At 44.9% G+C, this 24,709-nt stretch overlaps 1 protein-coding gene across 1 annotated transcript in view; it reads left to right on the top strand.

Annotated features, from left to right (window-relative positions):
* The window catches only part of RBM39 (RNA binding motif protein 39), a 1,247,463-nt gene that overhangs the window by 983,379 nt on the left and 239,375 nt on the right, over positions 1-24,709 (top strand). Inside the window, exons 12-13 of the mRNA XM_044090163.1 lie at positions 12,176-12,253; positions 12,825-12,857. Of these exons, the coding sequence (XP_043946098.1) occupies positions 12,176-12,253; positions 12,825-12,857 (111 nt within the window). The remainder of the gene's footprint in view (positions 1-12,175; positions 12,254-12,824; positions 12,858-24,709) is intronic.

Raw genomic sequence — 24,709 nt, 5'->3', positions numbered from 1 at the left:
CCAGGAAGGGCAAGTGCCATTGTAGAAGATAAATTCCACATAAGTAAGGTTACCATATGTCTGGGTTTCCTCGGACACGTCCTCTTTTTCTGGGCTCCTGTCAGGGCGGTTTTTGAAAATTCTGCGATTTGTCCGGGTTTTAAAACCCGGACAAATGGACAAATCGCAGAATTTTCGAAAAACAGACATCCCTATTTCGGTGTCTTTCCTCTGCTTTGTTTTCTTTTTTGATTGGCTCGTATACCGGTATATGGGCCAATCAAAAAGCAGAGCTCTATTAAATGGAAACTGCTTGGTGTTCCGCATTGAACAGAAGAGGGTCCGTCGTGCGAGGTTTTGATTGGCTCGTATACTGGCTTGTCAGAAATTCCCAAACATGGACCTTTTTTTTTTTTTTTTTTGCTCTTCAACCTAAGAGGATGAAATATGTGCTGGTAGCAGCACATATTTTTTCGTCCTCTTTTACATACAAATAATTATGGTAACCCTACACAAAAGGGCAGCCAATACCCAGTGTTTCTTTTGTCTAGGCCCCAGCCACAACCATAAGTCATGTAGTATCTGCCAGGCATTCATTCCTAAAACCCTTAAAAGCAGGCTTTCATCACTAGCTTTGTATTGGGAAAACCAACGGCTAAAATTGCTAACTAAGCACATTGAGTGTTCCTTGGTGTGCGAAACCGAGCCACGGAAGCATAAGGCCAGAAAACCTCAGCCTATGCCTTTGGCTACACATCACCCATCCAGCACATCTCCAGAGGCACTTGTCGACCCAGAGTCGCATCCGATTCCAGGCATGGAGTCACAGGCCGAATCCACATCTGAGGTAGCCTTGACTTCTGCCATGAGCGCATCTCAAGAGGTGGAACAGACGTCCAATCTGGATGTCAATGTCAAGGGGGGGGACCCTGATCGAATGCGTTAAGGAACCTAGGGATTTACCACTAACGTCAGTTACTGGCCCGCTCCAGCCTGAAACCTTTGAACTCAGACATTCATCCACACCCCCAACATTACAAAAACAGTCTCTCCAGCAAAGAAAAAGCAGAAGACAAAGCACGTAGTCTCTGCACAAGAGACTCTTGTAGTTTCAGACCTTCATTGCTCATAAGCAGCCTACGTCTCAGCCTGCCCCCACCACAGCCTCCCAGCCTTCCCCCACCATAGTCTCTCAGCCTTCAAAGAAAAGGGCTAGGGACCCAGACTCTAAATGAATCCTCTTCTGATGAATCTTTAGACTACTCTACTCAAATCCCTACCCCTCAGGAATACGTCTCCATTGAAGAGTCAGTAGGGGCAGACTCTCGCATGGAGGAATTATCCTTTGGGAGACCCTTCTGAAAATGCATGAAAAGTTTGTGGGATTCTTCCCAAATTTCAGGTGCCCAGAAAGGGTATTACCAGCTTTTACAAGTTGACTTCTTCCCAAATCTCAGATGTCCAGAAAAGGTATTACCAGCTTTTACAATTGGACCCTTCCAGCTCCTCTGCAGTGCCACCAGTACATCTAACCTTTTTGAATGCTTTCCACCATGCATCCCAAAACCCAGACTCTCAGGCTCCAGCTCCCAAAAAGCCAAACCATTTCTACAAATTCCCTGAAGACTGCCAGTTTCTTTACAGGTGCCCGGCTGCAGACCCAGCAGTTATCCTTGCTGCTGACAAGCTTACTAGGGTGCTCCCTTCTACCTCGCTACTCCCAACGGGCAAGGAGAGTAGAACCCTGTGAAGGCTGCAGAAGAAGGCATGCACTTAAGCCAGTTTGGCTTTCAGAGCCATCAAACAACTGACACACATGAGTAAATACTCCCTACAACTAATGTCTCAAGCAACTTCTGCCATCTCAGACCTCTCAGATTCTGAGGGAAAGCACTTAGCCCTTAATCGTTTAGGAGATTCTTCCCAAGTACAGACGCACTCCATCAGATGCAGCTATGATGCTGCTGCAGCCTCCACTAAGGTAGCTGCTACTGTGTCAGTACTTGGATGAGTCTCATAGCTTACACTTGAGCCACTGCAGGATGATTTCATATCCAAATTGTCATTCACTCCAGTACAGCTGTTTTCAGTGTCTCTCTAAATTACCAGTGGCTGTGGCTCGAGCCTTGAAAAAAAAAATGAAGTTATCACCGTACAGTTGTAACAAATACTCAGACAGAGGTTCTTTGTACAGCTGTTTGCTGTCATCTGTTTCAAAATAAAATATTCTGATACCTTGTATGTAGCATGGTTTTGAAATTAATGCAAATATGAACAAGCAATATTTGTCTATTAAAGACACGCAGTACAAGGTAACTGCAGATTGCTCCTGGAGGAGCACTCTGCTATAACGTGTTAATGGATGTCCCTCTGGACAATACAGCTTTGTTTGGGCCAGCTGCTGCCCTTTTCAAAACCCTGCAAGAAAAGTCTGAGGAACTCAGAGTTAAAGCACCTTTTTAGTGTCCCTGGTGCCCAGGTTCCATAGAAATTTCTCCTCCAAGCCTGCCTCTATTCACAGCCGTTCTCAGCACCAATAAAGCAAAGCTTCTTGGGGGGTGACAGAACACGGGACTAGGGCTCCTCGGGCACCACCCCAACAAAAAATGCCCTTTCCAGACATAGCAGGGAGTACCCGAGTACCCTGCAAATGTTTTTCCACACCCCCCATTCCCTCCGCCTCTCAAATGCTGTCAGGACTTGGCAAACCATTACCCAAGACATTTGAGTCCTTTCCTTAATCCAGAAAGGATACTTTGTGGTTTGGCACTCCACTCGCACCTTTTGGGGCATTCCACAATCTCCTAGAGAACAACACCTCTTCCCAGACCTGTTGTCAGATTTGTGGCAGCAGGACTCCACAGAGGAAAACGATTTTATTCAATATTCCTAGTGCCCAGAAAGGATGACCCGTGGAAACCAGTCATCGTCTTCTCATTTCAACACCTTCTTAAAGGTTCCATCCTTCAGAATGCTTACTCTACAAACCCTTTCTCCCACAGGGATTCATGGCCTCTCTAGAAATAAGATGCTTATCTCCACATCTCCATTCACCCGTAGTACAGGAAACTTCTGTGTTTTTTTGTGGGTTTATGGCATTTTCAATTCACTGCATTTCCCTTTGGCTTCTACACATCCCCAAGGATTTTCACAAAATGTTTGGCTACAGTGATTGCTAAGTACAGGCTCTTGAGTATCCAAATTTTTCCCATACCTGGATGACCTGATTTTACATGCCCCAAACCTTCAGGATCTTCAACAGAACCTACAGCCTACCATTATACTCCTGGAAAGTCAAGGCATCACAATAAACTGAAAATCAACTCCCATCCCAAGGCCATGACTTTCTGGGATGCCAATTCTAAACAGACGTAATGAAAGTGTCTCTACCACCCCAAAAGGCAGAGGACCTTCAGGCCTTCTTTAAATTATTCCTCCCATTTAACCACATCATGGCCAGGGAATTCTTCAGGGTGCTAGGTTTTATGGCCTTAACCAAACCCATAGTACCCCTGGCAAGGCCACAGATGAAATTCCAGTGGTTCCTCAGATCTGTCTGGACCCAGTACTGTCATACACTAGAATACCTCATTCCCCTCATCCCATGCCTTAAGGGGAAACTTCACTGGTGGATACAGCAGGTACAGCTAAACCCAGGACTTCCTGTACACCCCCTAGATCCAGTCTAAGAACTTCACACAGATGCATCAGACATTGGCTGGGGCACAGCCCTGGGTAAATTTACAGTCCAAGGAAGGTGGTCCTTTTACACAGAAAAAGGAACACCTCAACGTACAGGAGATGCAAGCATTGCTCCTAGCCTTACAAACCTTGCATTCCAGCCTTTGCCTGGGTGCACTAACTGTTCACAGACAGCATGGCTGTACCTCTGGTATGTGAACAAGTGGGGGGGGATCCTTCCTTCCTTCCTTCCTTCCTTCCTTCCTTCCTTCTGTGAAGACTGGCTCTTTTAGTGTGGGAATTCCTAGATCAACACATGACGGTCCAGGTTATGTACATTCCTTTAGCAGGAACCTTGTGGCAGACTGAGCAGATGTTGGACCCAATCCCACAAGTAGATAGTTTGCAGGGATGTGTTCCTCGACTTAGTCCACCAATGAGGTACTCCACACAGGATTATTTATCTCCCCCCTGAACAAATAACTTCCAAAATGCTGTGCCAGAGTCCCACGTCCTCTGGCTTAGAAAGTGGACACCCTCTCCCTTTGGTGGAAGGGGATGATTCTATACCCATTCCCTCCTGTACCTCTAATATCAAAAGTCCTGCTCAAAATCAGGCAAGATCAGCCTAAATACTTGCTGGTGACTCCCTTTTGGCTAAGACAGCGTTGTTTCCCCCTTCTCCTACAATTAGCCAAGGGCCTTCACAACAAGTTACCCCACAGAGTTGGACCTCCTCACAGAGAGAATCCCTTCTACATACACACCTGTCAACACTACAGCTGACAGTGTTGGTGATGAGATTCTAATTCCCTTACGACACCTTTTCTCTAAGGACATGCTCAAGGTTTTGCAGGAGGCCAGAAAACCAAACACTAGAAAGTCTTGCGTTTCCAAATGGAAAATATTTTTACTGTGGTGTGACTCTAAGAACGAAGACCCACTGGCACTGGGAATACCACTGTTTCTGGAATATTTGCGTTAACTGCGTTCAGCTGGCCTGGCTTATTTCAGTTAAAGCTCACATTTCAGCTATGTCTGCTTGTCTGCCTTTATCCCCTCCTTAGGCGTCCAGGTTTGAGATGAAACAATTTCTTAAAGGTGTCCTCCATATTAGGCCTCCCAGGAAGCTTATTCCTCCTTCTTAGGTCCTTAATTTTGTTCTAGCGAAATTGACATTGCCCCCTTTGAACCCGCAGCTTCTGTCTCCCTCAAACATTGCTCGTGGAAAACTTGTCTTGCTAGTAGTCCTGACTTCACCTAGATAGGTCCCGGAACTCCAAGCCCTGATGGCTGCCCCCCACCCCCTTTTTGGCCTTTCATAAGGACAGGGTATCACTGAGAAATAATGTTCCTTCATGCCCAAGGTGGTTATTGAGCGGTCTCCTAACCAATCTATTCAACTACCAACCTTCTTCCATTTTCACAAAACAGTGAGGATTCTGCACTCCCTTGATGCTCACAGAGGACTGAGATTACCTGAACAAGACAAAAATCCTCAGAAAACCTGAAAAGCTTTTCTTTAATTTTCACCCTTGGGCTCACTCTCCCTTGGATTTCTAAAACTGTCTTCTTTAACTACACTCACAATGGAAAAGATCTTGATGTGCCTGTGAAAGCCCATTCTGTCAGAGCTATGGCTTCATCAAAGGCATTCTTCATTAGGGTTGGATAACCGTGCCATCCTGGAAGCAGCTTCCTGGTCTGCTGTTCACACCGTTATCAAACTTTACAAGCTAGATGCTATCTCCAGAGCTAGAACCAATTTTGCCAAAGCCATTTTACACTGCTTCATAAAGAGTTCCTGTGCTCCTTCCTCCTCCTTTCCCTGTTGAGCTCTGGTATTCTCCCTCAAGTAAAGAATACTGCAGCAAGTGAATAGAAGGATGTAGAAAAGTTGTGTAAAATCTTACAATAACCATAGATGTCCTTCTCTTCACTGCTGCAGTATTCTGTCCCTCCCGCCTTCACCACTGGTTTCTTGTCTTTCCTGAATGTATTAACCACTCCTATTCTTAGTCTGGCTTTCCTCCTGGGGCATTCACTTCTGAGGATGATACCTGCGTACGTCAGCTTTATGTCCTATGTCTGATTGCAGCCGACGTCAGATGTACCACATACCCTATAGTGGCAAAAAAACTTTTGTATACCGGCCAGTGACGGGTGCCTTTTGGTGGGGATATCCCACAAGTAAAAAAAAAATACTGCAGCAGTGAAGAGAAGAACGTGTAGTTATGGTAAGATTTTACACAACTTTTCTTTTTCTTTCTATCCCACATTTACCATTATAATGTTTAGACAGGCCTAGAGGTTCTTTGAAGTCCGGCACTCTTATTCCCCCATTCTGTATCGAATCAGTTATTCCCTCCCATGCTATTTTTTTTTCTGTCCCATACAGTCTGTAAAAAGTTGTTTGACTACTTTCTTTAGCAGTACATTCTCTGACAATTCCCAGAAGGTTTGCCATTCTTAAACTGTGGTTAGGCAGATGTGTTGCATAAAACTAGATCTGAAGTAGTTTACTTCATTTGGTCTTCAACCTGTGGGAAATACGGATCCATATCGGATTCGAGCCGGCAAATATTACTGGCATCAGCTCCAAGCTCCAGACTCTTGCCCTTACCCATAATAAACCTCTGCTACCTTCCATCCCCAGATCTCATTTGCCGTGATTTGCTTCTACATCGTGTCTTCTGAGCTCCAACTAGCAGTGGGTTATTTAACTACTGTTAGTAGAAAACTCACACTTTTTTCGTCAGTCTAGATTAGTTTAGGTACCCCTTCTCCCCTCCCATCGCTTTGGCATAGAGTGTTGTTCTGGTTAGGTAGATAGTTCTGTGGTGTCCCCACCTTAGTGTTGTCTATAGATTAGTGTGCTGAGTGGGTGTGTGCGTTTAAGTTCAAGAACGTATTTGCCTGTCATTTTTTCTAAGGCTTTCTTTCTTCACTTAGGATGGCTGAAAAGCTTGTGTTTAAGCACTGCACAGTGTGTGGCCATAAGCTCTCCCCAGCAGATGGCCACACTCTGTGTTTTATGCTTGGGTGTGGCCCACCTTTTTGTGGATTGCTCCATTTGTGCGGGGTTCAACCCCCAAGCTTTAAAGGATAGAAAGGCCAAGTTGGCCCTCAAAGGTGGTCTTCCTCCTACCAACTCTCTTTCCTAGTCTTTGGCTTCAGTCACAGTGGCTGTTGTGACTGCCTCTCCCTCCTCCCTCCCAGGCTGGGACTCGAGTTCCTGCATTTAAGCCTGTGGTGGGGGAGCAGAAGAGAGGTAGAGAAAGCGGGAGAGAGTTGAAGATGAGGGAAAAGAGGAAGAGGTCCCCGAACCTCACTTCTCCAACCAAGTCAGCACTGATCCGTGACTCTCCTCGGCTCCTCTCTCCGAGGTTTTCCCCGGAGCCGGAGGAGACATGTCCAGTCTCTCATGCCTCGAACCTCACTTCTCCAACCAAGTCAGCACGGATCCGTGACTCCCCCCCCGGCTCCTCTCTCCGAGGTTCTCCCTGGAGCCGGAGGAGACGTGTCCATTCTCTCATGCCCTGGTTCCCCGACCTGCCAGGTTGGAGTTCGTGGCCTCATCACGGTCAACCTGCTCCTTGATTAGGTACTTTATCCGTACACGGATCCAAGATGGGGGTCTTGCCAGCCCCCCTCCCTCTGGAGGGGGAGCTCGCTTACTTTCTTTCAACCCATTTCTCCTTCAAGCCACCTTCGTCTTAGGAATACTTTGATCTGATGTTGGCCTTGGTCAGGGGGTCGCTGCCGACAGTACTTGTTTCCTCTATGCCGACAGCTGCCTGGAACGTTTCGGATCTGACCAGTTCGAATCCGAGCTGAAGCTTGGGTGTCAGGTATGAGGGAGTGGAACCTTTTCCATGTGCTCCGACTTTGTTGGGCCAGGTCCCCCCCCTCGGAGCTCCGTCCACCTCGGTCCCGGCTCCGATCCCAATCATTTTACTAGAGGGACAGCCTTTGCTAGAGGAGCCCTAGTCATTTCCCCCTGAAGAAAAAGTGGCTTGCGAGTTCCCTCCATAGACCCTCACCGGAGAGGTACCTCGCAAGCATACATGCAAGAGGAGGCACTTGGACCCGAGTCCCTCACTAAGGGCACGGATTTGGATGACTGGGAAGGTTCCCCCAGATCACCTCCCGAGGATGTCTCCTTTGGAGACCTCATGGAAATCTTACGGCAGCGGGGAGGTTGATCTGCCCCAAAACCGTCCTCGAAAGAATCTGTGTTCCTGGAGTCTTTCGGCACGAGCCTACTTCCTGGGTGTCCCATCCCTCAGATCCCTTGGTGGACTTAGTCACATCGTGGGCTTTGAAGGAGCTGGACACTGGAACCAATCCCCAAACGCCCAGACAAACTTTTGAGCCCGCCACAGACAGACCAGCGTGCAATGAAGGGTCCCCTTAAAGACGCTATGGTGGTAGCAACAGCCACCAAAAAGGAACTAGCCCTGAATAGTTCCTCTGTTCATCCCCTTGTGAGTCTAGGAAGATGGACCGCCTAGGGAAGCGGGTTTATGCATCTATCAGGGCGCTGAGCTATCTGGCCCACGTTAATAGATTACAGCATGACCTAGTTAAGGAATTGGTTGAGTCTCCCCCAAAGTCCATGTCGCAAGAGGACAGAGCTACATTCTCCACGAGGATGGCTACCTTGACAGCGGTGTCAAACATGTCCATGAGACTCCTCTCATGCTACTGAAGGAGCAGCTAGGGCGGCTGGATCTGGTGTGTCCATGAGGCGTAATGCCTGGCTCAGATTGTCAGTTCATGGAACTTTTCAAGGCATCTTTTGTGAATGCCTCTTATGACGGTTCTACCCTTTTTGGTAAGACCGAGACACCCTGGTCCAGAGTGAGAAAGACTGGAAGACACGGTCTGCTGTCGGAATCCACTTCTCGAACCCTCAAAGCTCCTTTTTCCAGAATCAGCGAGGGCAAAAGATGTGGTTCCAGAAGTCTCAGTATTCCTGGGACACTCAGGGCTCTTCTTCCCCTAGAGGCAGAGGGGGACAGGATAGACGCCGGCAGAGGGGGTCCAAGGAATTTTGGGTCTCGAGAGCCGTTCTCAGACAGGCCCGCGCAGCAAGCCTGAGGGGTTGCCCGACTGCTCTGCTCTGGAGGCAGTTGGGGGTCTCCTGTAATTGCACCTGACGGCATGGGAGTCCATATCATCAGACCTTTGGGTGCTTCAGATAATTTCCGAGGATATTCAATCCTGTTTGTGGTCCTTCCCAAACCTTTCAAACACCTCCCCGATGTACCAAACGCGCTAAGGGAGGCAGCAGCACTAGAAATCTCCAAGCTGCTAGAGAAGCGAGCCATCGAACCTGCCCCCCCCCCCCCCCCCCCCCAGATCAGGCATCTACTCCAGGTTCTTTTTTTAGTGCCAAAGAAAACTTAGGACTTGAGGCCCATTCTGGACCTATCTACTCTGAACCTGTCAGTTGCCAAAGAAAAATTCCAGATGGTCACCTTACAGTCCATCCTGCTATACCTGCAAGAGAGCAACTAGATGTGCTCTTTCGACCTCCAGGATGCTTATCACTTAAAGATGCATAGAAGCTCCAGAAGGTTCCTCCGCTTCCGGCTAGGAGCCAGTCATTACAATTTCCGAACCCCATCCTTTGGTCTCACCACAGCCCCCAGGGTGTTCACCAAAGTGATGGCAGTAGCTGCTTACCTGAGGCTTCAGAGGATTGAGGTCTACCCTTACCTAGACGATTGGCTCCTTACTGCTCCCACCAAGCATCTACTTTGTCGGACCAGAGATTATTTCCTAAAGCTGGCACTCCTCTTAGTGATTATAATCAATACAGCCACATCTCTCTTGAATCCTGTCCAGGTGATAGGGGCGCGAATAGACATGCTACAGACAAAGATCTTCCCGACCATGGAGAGAGAGTGCGAAACCTAAGGATGCGTGTTGCCTTCATCTACCATTCTCACCTTCCCACAGCAGAATCTGTTGTGAGGGCCCTAGGTTTTATGGCAGCGACCATAATGCATTTTCGTGCGCTAGATTACATATGCGAGTACTACAGTGGAGTCAAGCGATTCAATAGTCTCTGCTGGATCTTCTGTTGTCACATCCAATACACCTCAGGCAAGTCTGCAGGTCGTCCCTTCTTTGATGGATGCATTCTTTGGAAATTCTGGAGGGACGACCTTTTGTTCCAGCTCCTGTCCAAGCCACAGTGACCACAGACACCTCCCAACTTGGGTGGGGGGCATTGTTCGGGAAGGACAGTCCAAGGCATGTGGTCCCCTATCGAGACAGGGTTGCATATAAATGTTCCGGCGATGAGGGCAATCCTTTAAGCGTTGCAGGCCCTTTATGCCTTTTTACCTCTGAGAACCATTGCAGTCCAGTCGGATAACATGTCAGTGGTCTGGTATATCAACAAACTGGGAGGGACCAGATCTTACCCCCCTTTGTCGTGAGGCTATGAGAGTTTGGGAATGGGAGATTTCCACTGGTCATTTTCTGAGAGCAGCGCGTATTCCTGGATGCTACAACATTCTAGCGGACAGATTAAGTCTGAATATTCTGATGCCTTACGAGTGGTCTCTGAATCCTTCAGTAGCGGTGCAGATCTTTCTAGAGTGGGTTCGGCCTTGCTGCGATCTCTTCGCATCTCTTTCCAATGCGAAGTGCAGCAAGTTCTTTGCTTTGAACCCCTAGCCGGGTGAGTCCCCCTGAGACGCTTTAGTCCATGCTTGTCCTCCTGGTCTTCTGTATGCTTCTCCTTTGTACCCCTTATTCCAAGGTTTCTACAGAAAGCTTGCTGACTGGGGGAGCAAAGTGATCCTCATTGCCCCGTTTTGGCCTCACCAGGTATGGTTTCCCTCCCGTTGGTCTCATTTTGTAGCTCCATCTTGGATCCCATTGAGGATCTCATTTCACACCCCTTGAAGATCCCTCATCCAAGTCTGGACAGTTTGAAGCTCACAGCTTGGCTGCTCCAGTTCCCTTAATTGCTAGGACTCCTGGATTGTCTTCTTCAGTCAGGTCTTTAATGGTGGCAGCTCATAAGTCCTCCACCAGGAAGGTTTAACGTAGCAAATGGAAATGTTTTTTTTTTTGGGGGGGGGGGGGCTTCCCAAAGGAGGTGCAGCTCCTGTTCCAGCTATTCTGGATTTTCTGGCAAATATTTTTCAACAAGGGTCTAGATCTTCGACCATCAAGGTTCAACTAGCTGCCATTTCTCATTTTCATGTGGGTGAGAATTCTGCTTCCTTAGCCTCTTCCAGATTGTGCAAAGCCTTTATTAAAGGTACCTTCCTCTTGTGTCCTCAGGTCAAAGATCCTATTCCTCCATGGGATCTTTACTATGGTTCTTTAAGCATTGGTCGCTCCGCCATTTGAACCTGCAGCAACCAGAGATCTTAAGTTTTTGTCTTGGAAAACAGTGTTTCTAGTGGCTATCCCCTCCGCTAAGAGGGTTTCAGAACTGCAAGCGTTGTCTGTCAAGGTTCCATACATGATTTTTCATAAGGGCAGGATTTCACTTTGCACTTCTTCCTTTCTCCCAAAAGAAGCATCACAGGTTAACATCAATCAAACCATCAGTTTACCTGTTTTCTTCCCAAATTTTACTAACAAAATGGAATACAGGCTACACTTGGATGTTCATAGTTAAAATTCTATTTACACAGGACTAGAACCTTTCACAAATCTGACCAATTGTTTGTGTCCTTTTCTAAACCTTTTTTAGGTAAACCCATCTCCATTGCTAGATGGATCTCCTTGTGTATCCTTCAGATATACAAGGATAAAGGTTTGTCTCCTCCGGGTCAGGTGAAAGCTCACTCGACTAGGTCTATGGCTACTTCTGCGGCTTTTTGGTCGAGAGTCTCATTGGATGATATTTGTTCTGCGGCTACTTGGCCCTCATCTCATACCTTTATTTGTTACTATAAATTGGATTTGATTTCTCAAAGGAGGGCATCCTTTGGTTCCGCTGTGCTCCCGAATACCCTTCCTTGAGGGCCACCCAGGTATTTAGTAGCTGGGGACTCTGTCCCACAGGTTGACTATCAAATGAAGTAAACTACTTCAGATAAAGAAGTTATGTACTCACCATAACTTTCCATCTGAGTAGTTCTACTTCATTTGTCTTGAACCATCCCTTCTTCCCCTTGGCCTTAGCATATCGACAGCCTTTTTGGCTGATTTTAGGTGTGCAAGTTGGTTTTTGAGGTCTGGTTCTCAGTGTAAGTTGAAGCAAAATCGATCTGGGAGGTTGGAAGGTAGTGGTGGTGTATTATGGGTAAGGGCAGGAGCTTGGAGCTCGGAGCAGATGCTAGTGAAATTGCCGGCTCGAGTCCGATATGGATCCATTACCTACAAGTTGAAGACAAATGAAGTAGAACTACTCAGATGGAACATTATGGTGAGTACATAACTTTTTTTTTTTTTTTTTTTTTTTAACTTGAAATTAAGTATACTAATCTAATTACATGTAGCCAGTATCTTTAATGTATTCTTTTCTGTTCTCTTTTAGGTACTGGTTTGCAAATTCCACCAGCAGCACAGCAGGCTCTTCAGATGAGTGGCTCAGTGTCTTACAGTGCTGTAGCAGGTACAACTTAAGCTCCATTTTTATGCAGTGTATGAAATCTGTACAAAGTTTCAGCTTTTTTGAGGAAAATTAGTTACACTAGTTTGCTTTAGTTTATTCATTGTCACAATAGTGAAACAGTTACTGGGGTGTCTGATTGCAACCTGATGCACAGTAATTGCAAGGTTGAAGGCTTCTCCTGAATAGAGCACAGCCCATGGCAGTTTGCTCAAGACATTCACTGTTGCTTTGCTCGAAAACCTGTTAATTTAAAGGTGGTCTATTTATTGTCAGGCAGATCTTTAATTTGTAGGAACAAAACTGAGCAGTCTGCTAAAACTCACATTGGCGTAAGGAAGTTAGACTGAGGCGCACTAGCCAAAAAACAGACAAAAAACTGGCATTGTGAAGCAATTCTAATTTTTCGTAATTGTTCCATCCGGTTTATTTTTAACTTGCTTATTCTTGTACATATTTGTACCAACTCAACCTTTATTTCTAAAAAAAAAAATAACATGTTTATTGTAGGCACGTTTGCATTTGTTAATGTTTGTTCAGTAAACTGCAGTAAAAATGCTTCTCTTATGTTTAGATTTGCAGACCAGGCTTACCCATGTGACTGAAGGTAAGATTTAGAACCATCAGGAAAAATGTTTTAGCAGTAGTAAATGTTTCAAAATTTTTTATTGTTCAGACAGCAGACATTGAACTGTTACAGTGCTTTAACTTGAAGTCAAAGATTTGGACTGCAAAGATTTTTTGAAGATTACTGCCTAGTGGTTGCAGCATTTAAACAGCAATGTGAAATGCAGTAGTAGAGCTTGCATGTTAAAGCATTTATTTTCATTTACCTTACAGAACTCTTCAAACAGGGCACTACTGTGTCTTTTTTTTATTCCATCATTAGTCCAGACTTTTTTCCACAGGAAACCAAATAACTCCTCTCACCTGGCTCAGCTTCTGTTACTTATTATACCACTGTCATTTCTGACATACTACATTATGTTAAAAAGTTAACATTTCTCGGTTTCAAAGTGGTTATGTCACTTGTATCCTCCTTTGTGAGATTGCAGGATGTTTTCTTTTACTTCCAAAGGTCGTGTGTGTGAGAGCTACTTACAGGGTTTAAATAAAGTCAATATCTGAGTACATTTGCTGAGATAAAATAATTCATACTTAATCTGTTTTCTTTGTTTCTGATTGATTCTGTATTACACTGGTAGTTTGAGAGTTGTCTGGTATAAATGTAGTGGGTTTAACCTAGCAAATCGTCAATCCAGTGTTTTTTCTGTGTGTGTGTATATGAGTAGGAAGGATTCTCATCAAATGCTCAAAAAAAGTGTATCTTAAAGATAAACAGGAGATGTTATGTAGTCCAATCTCGCCTACATTCTTACTCACGGGTTCGGAGCCGAATATCGGCTCAGACTTGGCCAGCTTTTATTTTCTAGCACGAAGTCTCTTAATTGGCTGGGCTAAACAGGTATCCCATGTTGCACTGCTCCATAGCCCCAGATCTCGTTTGCCGCTCGTGTAGCTAGGACGTGGTCTCTCTTGGCTGTGGCGAAGTACCTCTAAATTTCTATTTTCTTTTCAAACAATTGTTGCTATTCACACAAAAGCTATTTTCATAGTTGCTACTACTTGTTTACTGTTTAAATTTTGTAGTGTTGTCTGTGTGTGAGATGGTATCCCTAACTGTTCCGGTGGGCTACGCCTATTTAAATTAGAGGACCTAGTCGTCCTCCTATTGTGTAGTGTTTTACCTTACTCTTTCCTGAATTTTAGTGAGTAGTTTTTCTCTGGTCGAGTTGTATGTTGTAAGGTGTTCATAGAACCGTTTTACTTGGAGGTTCTTTGGGGGTTTTTTTGTGTGTAGTGAGTTTCCCGCCCTTGATGTTTTTCTGGCTAGGTCATCTCCGTGGTCTTGGTGTTTAGTATTTTAGTTGAGATGTCTAAGGATCAAAAGGGACATAAACCTTCGGGTTTCAAGAAATGTTCCAAATGTAACTACAAGATGTCCATTACGGACGGACATTCCGTATGTGTGCATTGCCTAGGAGCAATTCATTTGCAAGAATCCTGTAGCTTCTGCCACGCCTTCAGTCCGAGGGTGCTACAGGAAAGAAAACATAAACTTGTATTGAAGGGACTCCTTTCGTTTGAGGAGTCTTTAGACTCGACTTCTAGTACCCACTCCAAGGCTTCAAAAGCGAAGAAAAGATCTCCGGCTCAGTCTGTCTCCTCGGAGCCACCGGAGAAAACTTCTAAACTGGACTCTACCTCCTCGGCTCGTCTGTCCTTTGGGCCGCATGAGATATCTGTTGTGCTAGAATCGACCTCGGCTCCAATTTTATTGGAACCCATTCAGAGCCGGTCTCCCAGTGTTAGGCATGGTTCTCCTGATAGGAGATCCCAATCCCCCTCTCTGTCCTCCAGGCTTTCTGATTTGGATATCGATAGGGTGGTTCAGAGGCTCCTGCAGTCACCGGTGTTGGCTAAATTATTTTTGGCTCCGACCCAGTCGGCTCCGGAGCCCGTCCCGATGCTTGTGTCGATGGTTCCTCCTCCGAGCACTTCCTTGTCTTCGGAGCTGGAGTGCTCTGCTCCGAGTGATGTTCTTGTGCCGGCTCCGATACCCCCCAAGGGTTTATCTGTGCCTACGTTGGCTCCAACTATGTCGGCTCCGTCCACAGGTTTCGGTACTCTGGTTTCCTCTGTCGGGCCCGAGGGGGATACTTCGGGACATCTGTCGGTTCTGAGCCTCCCCCTCGGTGCATCGGCTCGGGGAACCCCGACCCCGGTCATGGCCTCTGAGACCGGTCGGTCCTCTGATTTGGGGGGACCCGCCTTCGAGGCCATGAGGAGCGCACTGGCCAGATCTTCAGTTACATCACCCGGATCGGTCATTACGTCCCCTTCCTCCCCGGCTAGAGCTTCTGATGTCCCCCTATCTGTAGATGGAGCCCAAAGGTCTGGGGATACCCCCTTGAGCGGTCCCCAACTTGCTGAGGGTCCTTCAGTCCGTGCCTGAGGATCCCCCTAGAAAGAAGCTGTGCAAGAGGAAGCACATAGACTCCCAGGACGAGTCCCTCACTTGTGATACCGAACTCGGAGTCAGAGTGGTCCCCCAAGTCGTCCTCTGACGTCTCTTTCTCCGATATCCTGGAGATATTGAGACAGAGAGGCGACTGGTCATCCAAAACCCCCTTTGAGGAGGAGTCTGTATTCCTCGAGGCCTTTGGTGCTCAACCCTCTGCCTCCTGGGTGTCTCCACCCTTCGACGAGCTCCTGGATTTAATTTGTCGAAGGGTGTGGGTGAATCCTGTTTCAGTGGAACCGGTGCCCAAAAGGCCCAATAAGTTTCTTTCTGCCCCCCCCCCCCCCCAGGGGAAAGAGTTCCTGTCCAAAGGGGTTTCTGTAGATGCCATGGTGGTGGTGGCAGCCGCACAGCAGGAAGTAGCCGAGTCGTCTTCCTCCGTTTATCCTCCTAACAAGGAGTCCATGAGCATGGACCGGTATGGGAAGCGTACCCTCTCGTCAGTGACTTTCACCCTGCGGTCGCTGAACTATCTTTGTCATTTTACTCTGCTCCAGAGAGATCTCCTCAAGGAGTTAGGAGATACTGTAGCGGGTAACGTACCTGAGGCATTAGCACACACTGTTAACGCCCAGGTGTTTACCCTCAATTTGATTGTCAACTCGTCCATGAGGCTCATTTCGTATGCAGCCGAGGGGACGAGTAGGGTAGCTAGTTCGGGAGTAGCCCTCAGGAGGCAAACCTGGATGCGCCTGTGTCATTTCGCGGCGGCCTTCAAGTCTTCCTTCACTGACGCCCCCTTTGATGGGTCCTCACTTTTTGGGACCAAAGTGAAAGACACCCTCACCAGCTGCGAGCAAGAGGGAAAGACTCTGTCTGCCGTAGGGGTCCATTTTTCCCTTCCCTCTAGGCCTTACCCCAAGGCTCAGAGAGGAGGGAAGATGTGGTTCAAGAAATCACAGAAGTTTTTTCCCTGCCGCACAAGGTGAGTCCCCCTCCAGAGGCAGAGGAGGGGGGGGGGTTATTCTGGAAGACGCCGCCCTAGAGGCAGAGGAGGCCCCCGCAACTCGGGAGACCGTGATTCCATCACGGTTCCTCTTATCGTTCCTGATGTGTTGCCCGACTGCTATTCCAGAGCCAGTCGGGGGCCACATTTCGTTGTACCCGGAAGCCTGGGAAAGCATCACCCAGGATCGATGGCTGCTACGGATAGTTTCTAGAGGTTATACCATTCCCTTTTTGTCAGGTCCCCTCCAGTCAGGAGAATCCCGGACGTTCCACCCAGTCAAAGGGGTCACGCAGCATTAGAAGTCTCAAAGCTGCTAAAGAAAGGAGTCAACCAACCTGTCCCCTCAGACCAAATCGTATTATGGACTTACTCAAGACTCTCTTTGGTGCTGAAAAGAACAGGGGACCTGAGACCCATTCCAGATCTCAACCGATTAAACCACTGCGTTCTGAAGTCCAAGTTCCAAATGGTCACCCTTCAGTCCATTTTCCCGTTGCTGGGAAAAGTGTGGATATGCTCCATCGACCTCAAGGATGCTTACTACCATATCAAAATGGACAGGGCATCCAGGAGTCACTTATGCTTCTGGCTGGGAGCCAGTCATTTTCAGTTTCGTGCCCTGCCCTTTGGTCTTACCACAGCCCCCAGGGTGTTCACCAAGTGCTTGGCGGTGGTGACAGCTCACTTGAGACGTCAAGGATTCCTAGTGTTTCCATACCTGGACGACTGGCTCCTCACCCCCCCCACCAGGCATCTTCTCATCCGGACCAGGGACGCTACCATTACCCTCTGTCATCAACTAGTAATTAACTTGAACTGGGAAAAATCTGCCTTGCTGCCCCCACAGTGTGTCACATTTATAGGCGCAGAACTAGACACCGTCCAAATGCGAGCCTTCCTGCCCCAAGAAAGGATCGGAGTGTTGCAGAATCAGGTTCATGCTTTATTACCCCTCAGGAGAGTACAAGCAAAATGGGTGCTTCAGCTTCTGGGATCCATGGCAGCTACCATTATGTTAGTGCCTCTAGCGAGATTACACATGAGGCTTCTTCAGTGGCTCCTCTTTGCCCAATGGTCTTTTCAGAAACTCCCCCTTTCCCACCAAATCCTACTCACGGACCGATGCAAGCAGGATCTCAGCTGGTGGCTATGTTCCACCAATCTGGACGAGGGAAAACCGTTTGTCCCTTCGTTACCTGTCGCCACGGTGACCACGGATGCCTCCCAAATGGGGTGGGGGGGCATTATCTTGGCAGGACAGTCCAAGGCACATGGCAAGATCATGAGGTACATCTGCACATCAATGTTTTAGAGATGAGAGTGGTGGTGTTGGCGTTGCAGGCACTTCAGAGCTCTCCTTCTGGGAACGGTTGCAATTCACTCGGACAAAATGTCCGTTGTGTGGTACCTAAACAAGCAAGGAGGAACCAGATCTTACCCCCCTGTGCAGAGAGGCCATGCGAGTGTGGCAGTGGGCAGTGTCTTCCCGACTGTTTCTAGTTGCAACGCACATTCCAGGGAAGGCCAGTGTGATAGCAGACAGGCTGAGCAGAGCTATTCTGATGCCTTACAAGTGGTCCCTGAACCTTCTGGTTGCAGAACAGATTTTCAGCAGGTGGGTCAGCCTTGCTGCGATCTTTTTGACAGTCCCCTCTGTGCCAAATGCAGCAGCTACTTCACCCTGATCCCCCACAGGGGGTGTCACCCAGGGACGCTCTAGTCCACGATTGGCCCTCTGGTCTGCTCTATGCTTTCCCTCCATTTCCTCTGTTACCAAGGGTGATTCAGAAAGCCATATCCTCGTGAAGCAAGATGATTCTAATTGCCCCACACTGGCCTCGCCAAGTCTGGTTCTCCTTTCTTCATCAATTTGCGGTGGACAGTCCTTGGATTCTGGACCCAGTACCAGACCTACTAACGCACATGGGGCAGTTCCATTCCTCCCTGCGGACCCTCAGGTTGACAGCCTGGCTACTCCACTTCCATCGTTAGTCAAACTTTATCGTTTTTCGCTTGAGGTGGTACACATTTTATCCTCTTCTCATAAGTCTTCCACCAGGAAGATTTATTCCAGCAAATGGAAGAAATTTTCCATTTGGGCTCAGGCCCAAGGACTTGACACTTACACAGCCCCAATTCTTGCTGTTTTGGATTTTTTGTCCATGCTCTTGCGACAGGGTTCTGCTCCTGCTACGATTAAAGTGCAGCTAGCTGCTATTTCTAATTTTCATACCTCCTACGAGCCTTCCCTTACGGCACATGAACTCTGTAAGGCCTTTCTGAAGGGCACCTTGTTACTCAGGCCTCCTTTGTCAGAACCTATCATGCCCTGGGATCTAAACTTTGTTTTGCAAGCCCCGACTTCTCCACCTTTCGAACCGGCTGCCTCCTGTGAGTTAAAGTTTCTGTCTTGGAAGACTGCTTTCCTGATGGCCATCACATCAGCTAGACGGGTGTCAGAGATTCAAGCTCTGTCCATCAATTCCCCGTATTTAATCTTCCATAAGGACAGGGTTTCTCTTAGACCTAATCAGTCCTTTCTTCCTAAAGTAACATCTACTGTTAATCTCAATCAGTCTATTGAGCTGCCAGTTTTCTTCCCTCAATTCTCGAACAAAGCAGAGTTTAGATTTCATCAATTGGATGTGCACAGGCAATTACGATTCTACTTACACAGGACAAAACAACTACGAAAAGCTGACCAATTGTTTGCTTCTTTTTCAGAAAGTAGGGCAGGATCCCCTATTTCCAAGGTTACAATCTCCAGATGGATTTCAAGTTGTAGTTCCTTTATTTACTCTTCTGCGGGCAGAAATCTACCGTTCCCAGTAAAGGCTCACTCTACCAGGGCTGTTTCTGCATTAATAGCTTACCATGCCAGACTTTCTTTGGATGATATTTGTGCTGCAGCCACGTGGGCTTCCCCACACACCTTTATTACTCATTACAAACTGGATGTGGCTTCTAGGGGCCGGGCTTATTTTGGTTCCACTGTCCTCAGGAGTATCTTCATTTGAGCCTCCCAGGATAGAGGTGCTGGGGACACTGTCCCGTGAGTAAGAATGTAGGCGAGATCGGACTACATAACATCAAGAAGTTATGTACTCACCATAACATTTGATGTATGTAGTCCATCTCGCCTCACATTCTACTTCCTGCCCCTTCCTGGAGGATTTGGAGGCTGGAATTGGTGTTTGAGTACCTTTCAATGGCAGTTGTTTTTTCTTATTCCCCTTGATAGTGTTCTACTGTAGTGGGTTGTTATTATGCATGAGGTGCAATTGTGGGTTTGCAGCAAACTAGATCTGGGGCTATGGAGCATTGCAACATGGGATACCTGTTTAGCCCAGCCAATTAGTGACTTTGTGCTAGAAAATAAAAGTTGGCAGAGTCGGAGCCGATATTCGGCTCCGAACCCGTGAGTAAGAATGTGAGGCGAGATGGACTACATACATCGAACGTTATGGTGAGTACATAACTTCTTGTTTCCATATGGTGGCTGATCCCCCACCCCACCCCCAACTCTTGAGATCACACAATAGCAGAGACAGGTCAAAATTCCCAGACCCCACTGTACCATGATCTTGCATGCAAAGCAGTTGGCAGGTTGAAAAACAAGGAAAGAGCATTTGCTCTTAGAGTGCAACTATAAATTATATATGTATGTATATATATATATATATAATTATATATATATATATATATATATATATATATATATATATATATATATGTGTGTGTGTGTATATGTGTATATATGTGTGTGTGTGTATATGTGTATATATGTGTGTGTGTGTATATGTGTATATATATATGTGTGTATATGTGTATATATATGTGTGTATATATATATATATGTGTGTGTATGTGTATATATATATATATATATATATATATATATATATATATATATATATATATATATATATATATAAAATGTGTGTATAATAGACAATAAGCTAACATTTGACATTCACATATCCATGACCATAAAAAAAAGTCCACAAAAAATAAGGGGCATTATACAAAAATAAGCAACTTCTCACCAAAGCAGCAAAGATTTCAGTAGCAAATTCCCACCTTATCTCCACCCTACTTTGTCTCTCCAATATGTACCAACCTAAGGCAATGCGATCTAAACAAGCTCAAGACCTGCTACAACAAAATCGCCAAATTCGCCACAGGGGCACGCTACAATAGTCACCACTCTCTCTCCTTTGCTGAACTGGGCTGGCTTGAACTCCCTCACCTCCTTCAGTGTTATCAACTCGCACTCGCCCACAAACTAGTAAACCATCCACTAAAAGTCCCATCCCTCCAGAATCTACTCCAACCCTATCGCACCACCAGACCACTAAGATCCAGCAATAAAAATCACTTACAGGTCTCTAAAGCCAATAACGCTGCTGAAGAAGCTTCAAACAGAATCCACAAGTACCAGCAGTTTTCTTTGAAAAAACAGCTTTAATGAAAATCAACAAAAAACACTTATACACTCCAGGCATTAACGTCTCCTATCCAATATGTTTTCGTTTGCAAGTTACTTAATCAGATGCGGACAGACTTATGAACCATTCCTTTTATACTCCCTCTGCTTGGTGAATTGAACCAGGTGCAGCGGTAGCGTTGTTGCCTCACAGCAAGAGGTACTCCTGTTTGATTCTCGGCTGGAGTGCCTTCTATGTGGAGTCTGCATGTCTTCCCCGCGGTAGAGTGGCGTTCGAAAGACATGCGTGAATGGGCGTGCCTTCGCTGAAGGTTGGATGTCGGGCTGGCAACTCGGCACCATAAAAATCTACTGCCACTCATTAGCGGACCGAAGTTCCGCTGTGACTACCCCTAACTGAGAAAAGCCGAAAAGACAAACAACAACCCAATGAAATAAAAATGTTAATTGGCAAGTATTACAGAATAGAATACATTTAAAGAGGCCAACAGATGGGGGACCTAGATTTTGTTGAACAGAATCCCCTTCCCCTACCAGGAAGATCAGAAAGAATAAAAAAATAGGAATGATCAAAACTATCAGCAGTAGCAACATTTTTGGAGGGGAAGAGGAAGGGGGAGATATTGAATGATGCATGTATCACCCGCCACAACTTGGATAATGAAACTCTCAAACAAGATGCTACAAAACCCATGCAGGTTTATAAAAGGAGACTTTAGTATATACAACTTCAGCCATGTTATATTAGAGAAAGAACACTTCAACCTCCTCTCTAAGGGGTTGAAATATATATACCCTCTAGGAAGGTTGATTTGACAAAAACCCTACTGGACATAAAAATTTTACTAGGAAAATTAATTTTGAACTTATTTTTAGTGAGAGAGGAGCCCAGAGCCAGGTGGGTTAAGGAGAAAAAGTATTTTTAATCCACCCTTACACTCCCAAATCAAAAATTTGGAAAGTGAGGTTAGAAAAAACTTCCACAAAGTAAGATACAAAGCCTACTTAGAAGAAAATTAGAGAAATATTTTAAATGCATTGAGGCAGGACAATAACTTAAGGGTAATGAAACCCGACAAGGGGGGGTGGTATAGTTTTAATGGACTGTTTAACCTACAAAGGGAAAATGAATGACATCCTAAGAGACTCTTCAAGATATTAAGTGGTGTCTAGAAACAAAATTAATATTGCCTACAGGAGAATTGACATGGCACTAGAAGATCTTTTATTAGAAGGGCAGATAGATGCAAAAACTTAAAAATTCCTGAAAGTAGAGAAAACAAGAATCACCACAATGTTTCGGATCCCTAAAATACACAAAAATGGGAGTGATCCACCACTTAGACCCATTGTGTCAGCAGAGGGATCAAAGACTTAACCGCTAGCTAAATATGTGGATAGTAAATTAAAAACATTGTGGGTGAAAAGGAAAAACATTTTGAGGGATTTTTGGGATTTCTTAAGATGCCTTACAAAGGAATTGTTTAATGAAAATATTTCCTTTCTTACAATAGATGTTGTTGACCTGTTTTCATGCATTCCCCATCAAGAAGGCCTCCTATTAGAAGAAATTATATGTGAGGATGGCTCACTTACACATGATGAATGCACTGTTGTTATGCAATTAATTGACCTTGTTTTGAAGTACAGTTGTATCGATTTTAAAGGAGAATTGTTTAACCAAACAAAAGGTGTGGCGATGGGGACAGCATGTGCCCCCACATACACAAACCTAGTACTAGCAAAGTGGGAAGAGAAAGTAGTACTAAATTCCATATATAGTGATACCTGGATTGTATATAAAAGATTTTTCGATGACATGTATTTTATGGACTGGGCCTGTGGAAATTATTAATGATTTTATGGCATTTTAAACAATACCACTGATTCTTTAGAATTTACATATGGTATTAGTCAAGAGCAACTACAATACCGGGACACTGAGATATACAAGGAGAATAATTAAATTCCAAGGTATTTAGAAAGTGTACATATTCAAACTCGTATTTACACTACAGTAGTTCACACCCCACTTATTACAAGAAAAATATTTCCAGAGGACAGTACATATGGTCAAGCAGGATGACTTAGAATAAAGAGGAGTTTTTTCAAAGAAATGGGTTTACTAAGGACAAATTCAGGCCTATTTTGGGCATTAGCCTTGACAACCAAGAGAATGGGAACCAAGTTAAACAGGACACATATGGAAATGCTTTAGTAAGGGTATAACGGAAGCTCCAGCTTGGTCAAGTCTGTATTAAACACTGAGTGGAATAGATTTGTTGCACTTAGAGATCTTGAAAAGGTACCAAAGAGTGAATTAAGTGCATTTTAGAAATTCATTGAGTTTGAAAAAATTATTAGAGAAAGAAATGAGACAGAATAGTGCAGCAAAGAAAAGGAAAATAACTTTTAATTGTGACCACTGTTCCCAATGTAGTCATATAATAAATAAGGAAAGTATATTTTTGGAAAGTAGGAACATAACTATTATGAGAAAGGAATATAGTAAATGTGATTCCAGTGGCTTGGTCTATCCTAGGTATATGTCAGGTTTGCCAAGCATTTTATATTGGCAAGACAGAGTGTAAACTTCAAAGAAGAATATACGAACATATGTATGAAATCCAGATTCACAAAGACACTAATGCCCTATTTAAGCACAAACAAAAATGCAGTGAAGCTTATTACATGTTTTTTGTCATTGAGCAGGTTAAAATGGGTGGAAGGGGGTGGTCTATGGAAAGAAACCATAGAATATAAAAAGTTATGGTGGCAGATCACCCTCCAAGCAAACACATTTCCTGGACTCAATGACCACATTTCAGTTGCCTCTGTGCTTAAATTAAGGGCGGCAAAACTGATAATGGGTTGAAACGGAAGAAAATGTTTTGTTAGATTTTTGCAAAATGTACATGACTTTTTAACTTTTGTAACAATTTTTATATTATGTATTTATATGTGTATTCATATAACAATATTTTAGAAATTTTATGATGGAAACCGTTTTAAACATATTTTAGTAGGATTATATTTATTTTGTACGTTGATATTGATGCCAAGTCACAATGTAAATTTATGTTCAGAGTTCAGTGTTAATAAATGGACACTAGAGGGAGCCTTAAGATCATTTTCTATACTTTACATGCAGTTGTTTTAAACAAGTTTTAAAAGTTTTAACGTACATGATTTTACGTGTTTTTATATGAATTTATGAAAGATTTAACATATTAATTTTTAGATAGAGGTACTTGGGTAACATGGTTTTAAACAAGTAAAATGGTGGTACATGTACTTTTCATTCAGAGTAGGCTGTATATGCACACAGTCACTTTAAATTTGTTTGTATTCTTAATTGCCAATTAACATTTTTATTTCATTGAGTAATTGATTCGGTTCACCAAGTAGAGGGAGTATAAAAGGAATGGTTCATAAGTCTGTCCGCATCTGCTGAAGTAACTTGCAAACAAAAACGTATTGGATAGGAGATGTTAATGCCTAGAGTGTATGTGTTTTTTGTTGATTTTAATTTAAGCTGTGTTTTCAAAGAAAATTGCTGGTATTCGATCCTTGGTGGTACCCGTGGATTCTGAAGTGAACTTTGGTGCCTTCGTGAATATTTTACTTTATTCTGCTGGAGAAGCACTATTCTCTTGTGCTATAGCCAAATTATGGAACTCCCTCCCACCCACATTTACCTCTGTACCATTATGTACCCACTTCAAACTTTTACAGAAGCGCACCTAAAAACATGCTGGCTATGCCCTTGCAACTTCCCCTCTAATATCACCCACCCCATCCACCCACTACCCTTCTTTCTACCCCACTAACTACCTTGATTATAGCAAGCTTGGATGCTCATAAGCCTACCTACTTATTATAGAGCAGGAACTTCTTATTGTAACAATTGTTAATGTCTGTTATGTACTTCACAGATAAAGATTCTAGTTGTCTACTGATTTACTGTTTTCTTCATCTGTA

The sequence above is a fragment of the Protopterus annectens genome, chromosome 12.part0, assembly GCF_019279795.1.
Source record: "Protopterus annectens isolate FY-2018-M chromosome 12.part0, PAN1.0, whole genome shotgun sequence".
Classification (NCBI taxonomy): domain Eukaryota; kingdom Metazoa; phylum Chordata; order Ceratodontiformes; family Protopteridae; genus Protopterus; species Protopterus annectens.
Note: the sequence above shows the minus strand (reverse complement) of the source record. Positions and strands in the feature narration are given on the sequence as shown.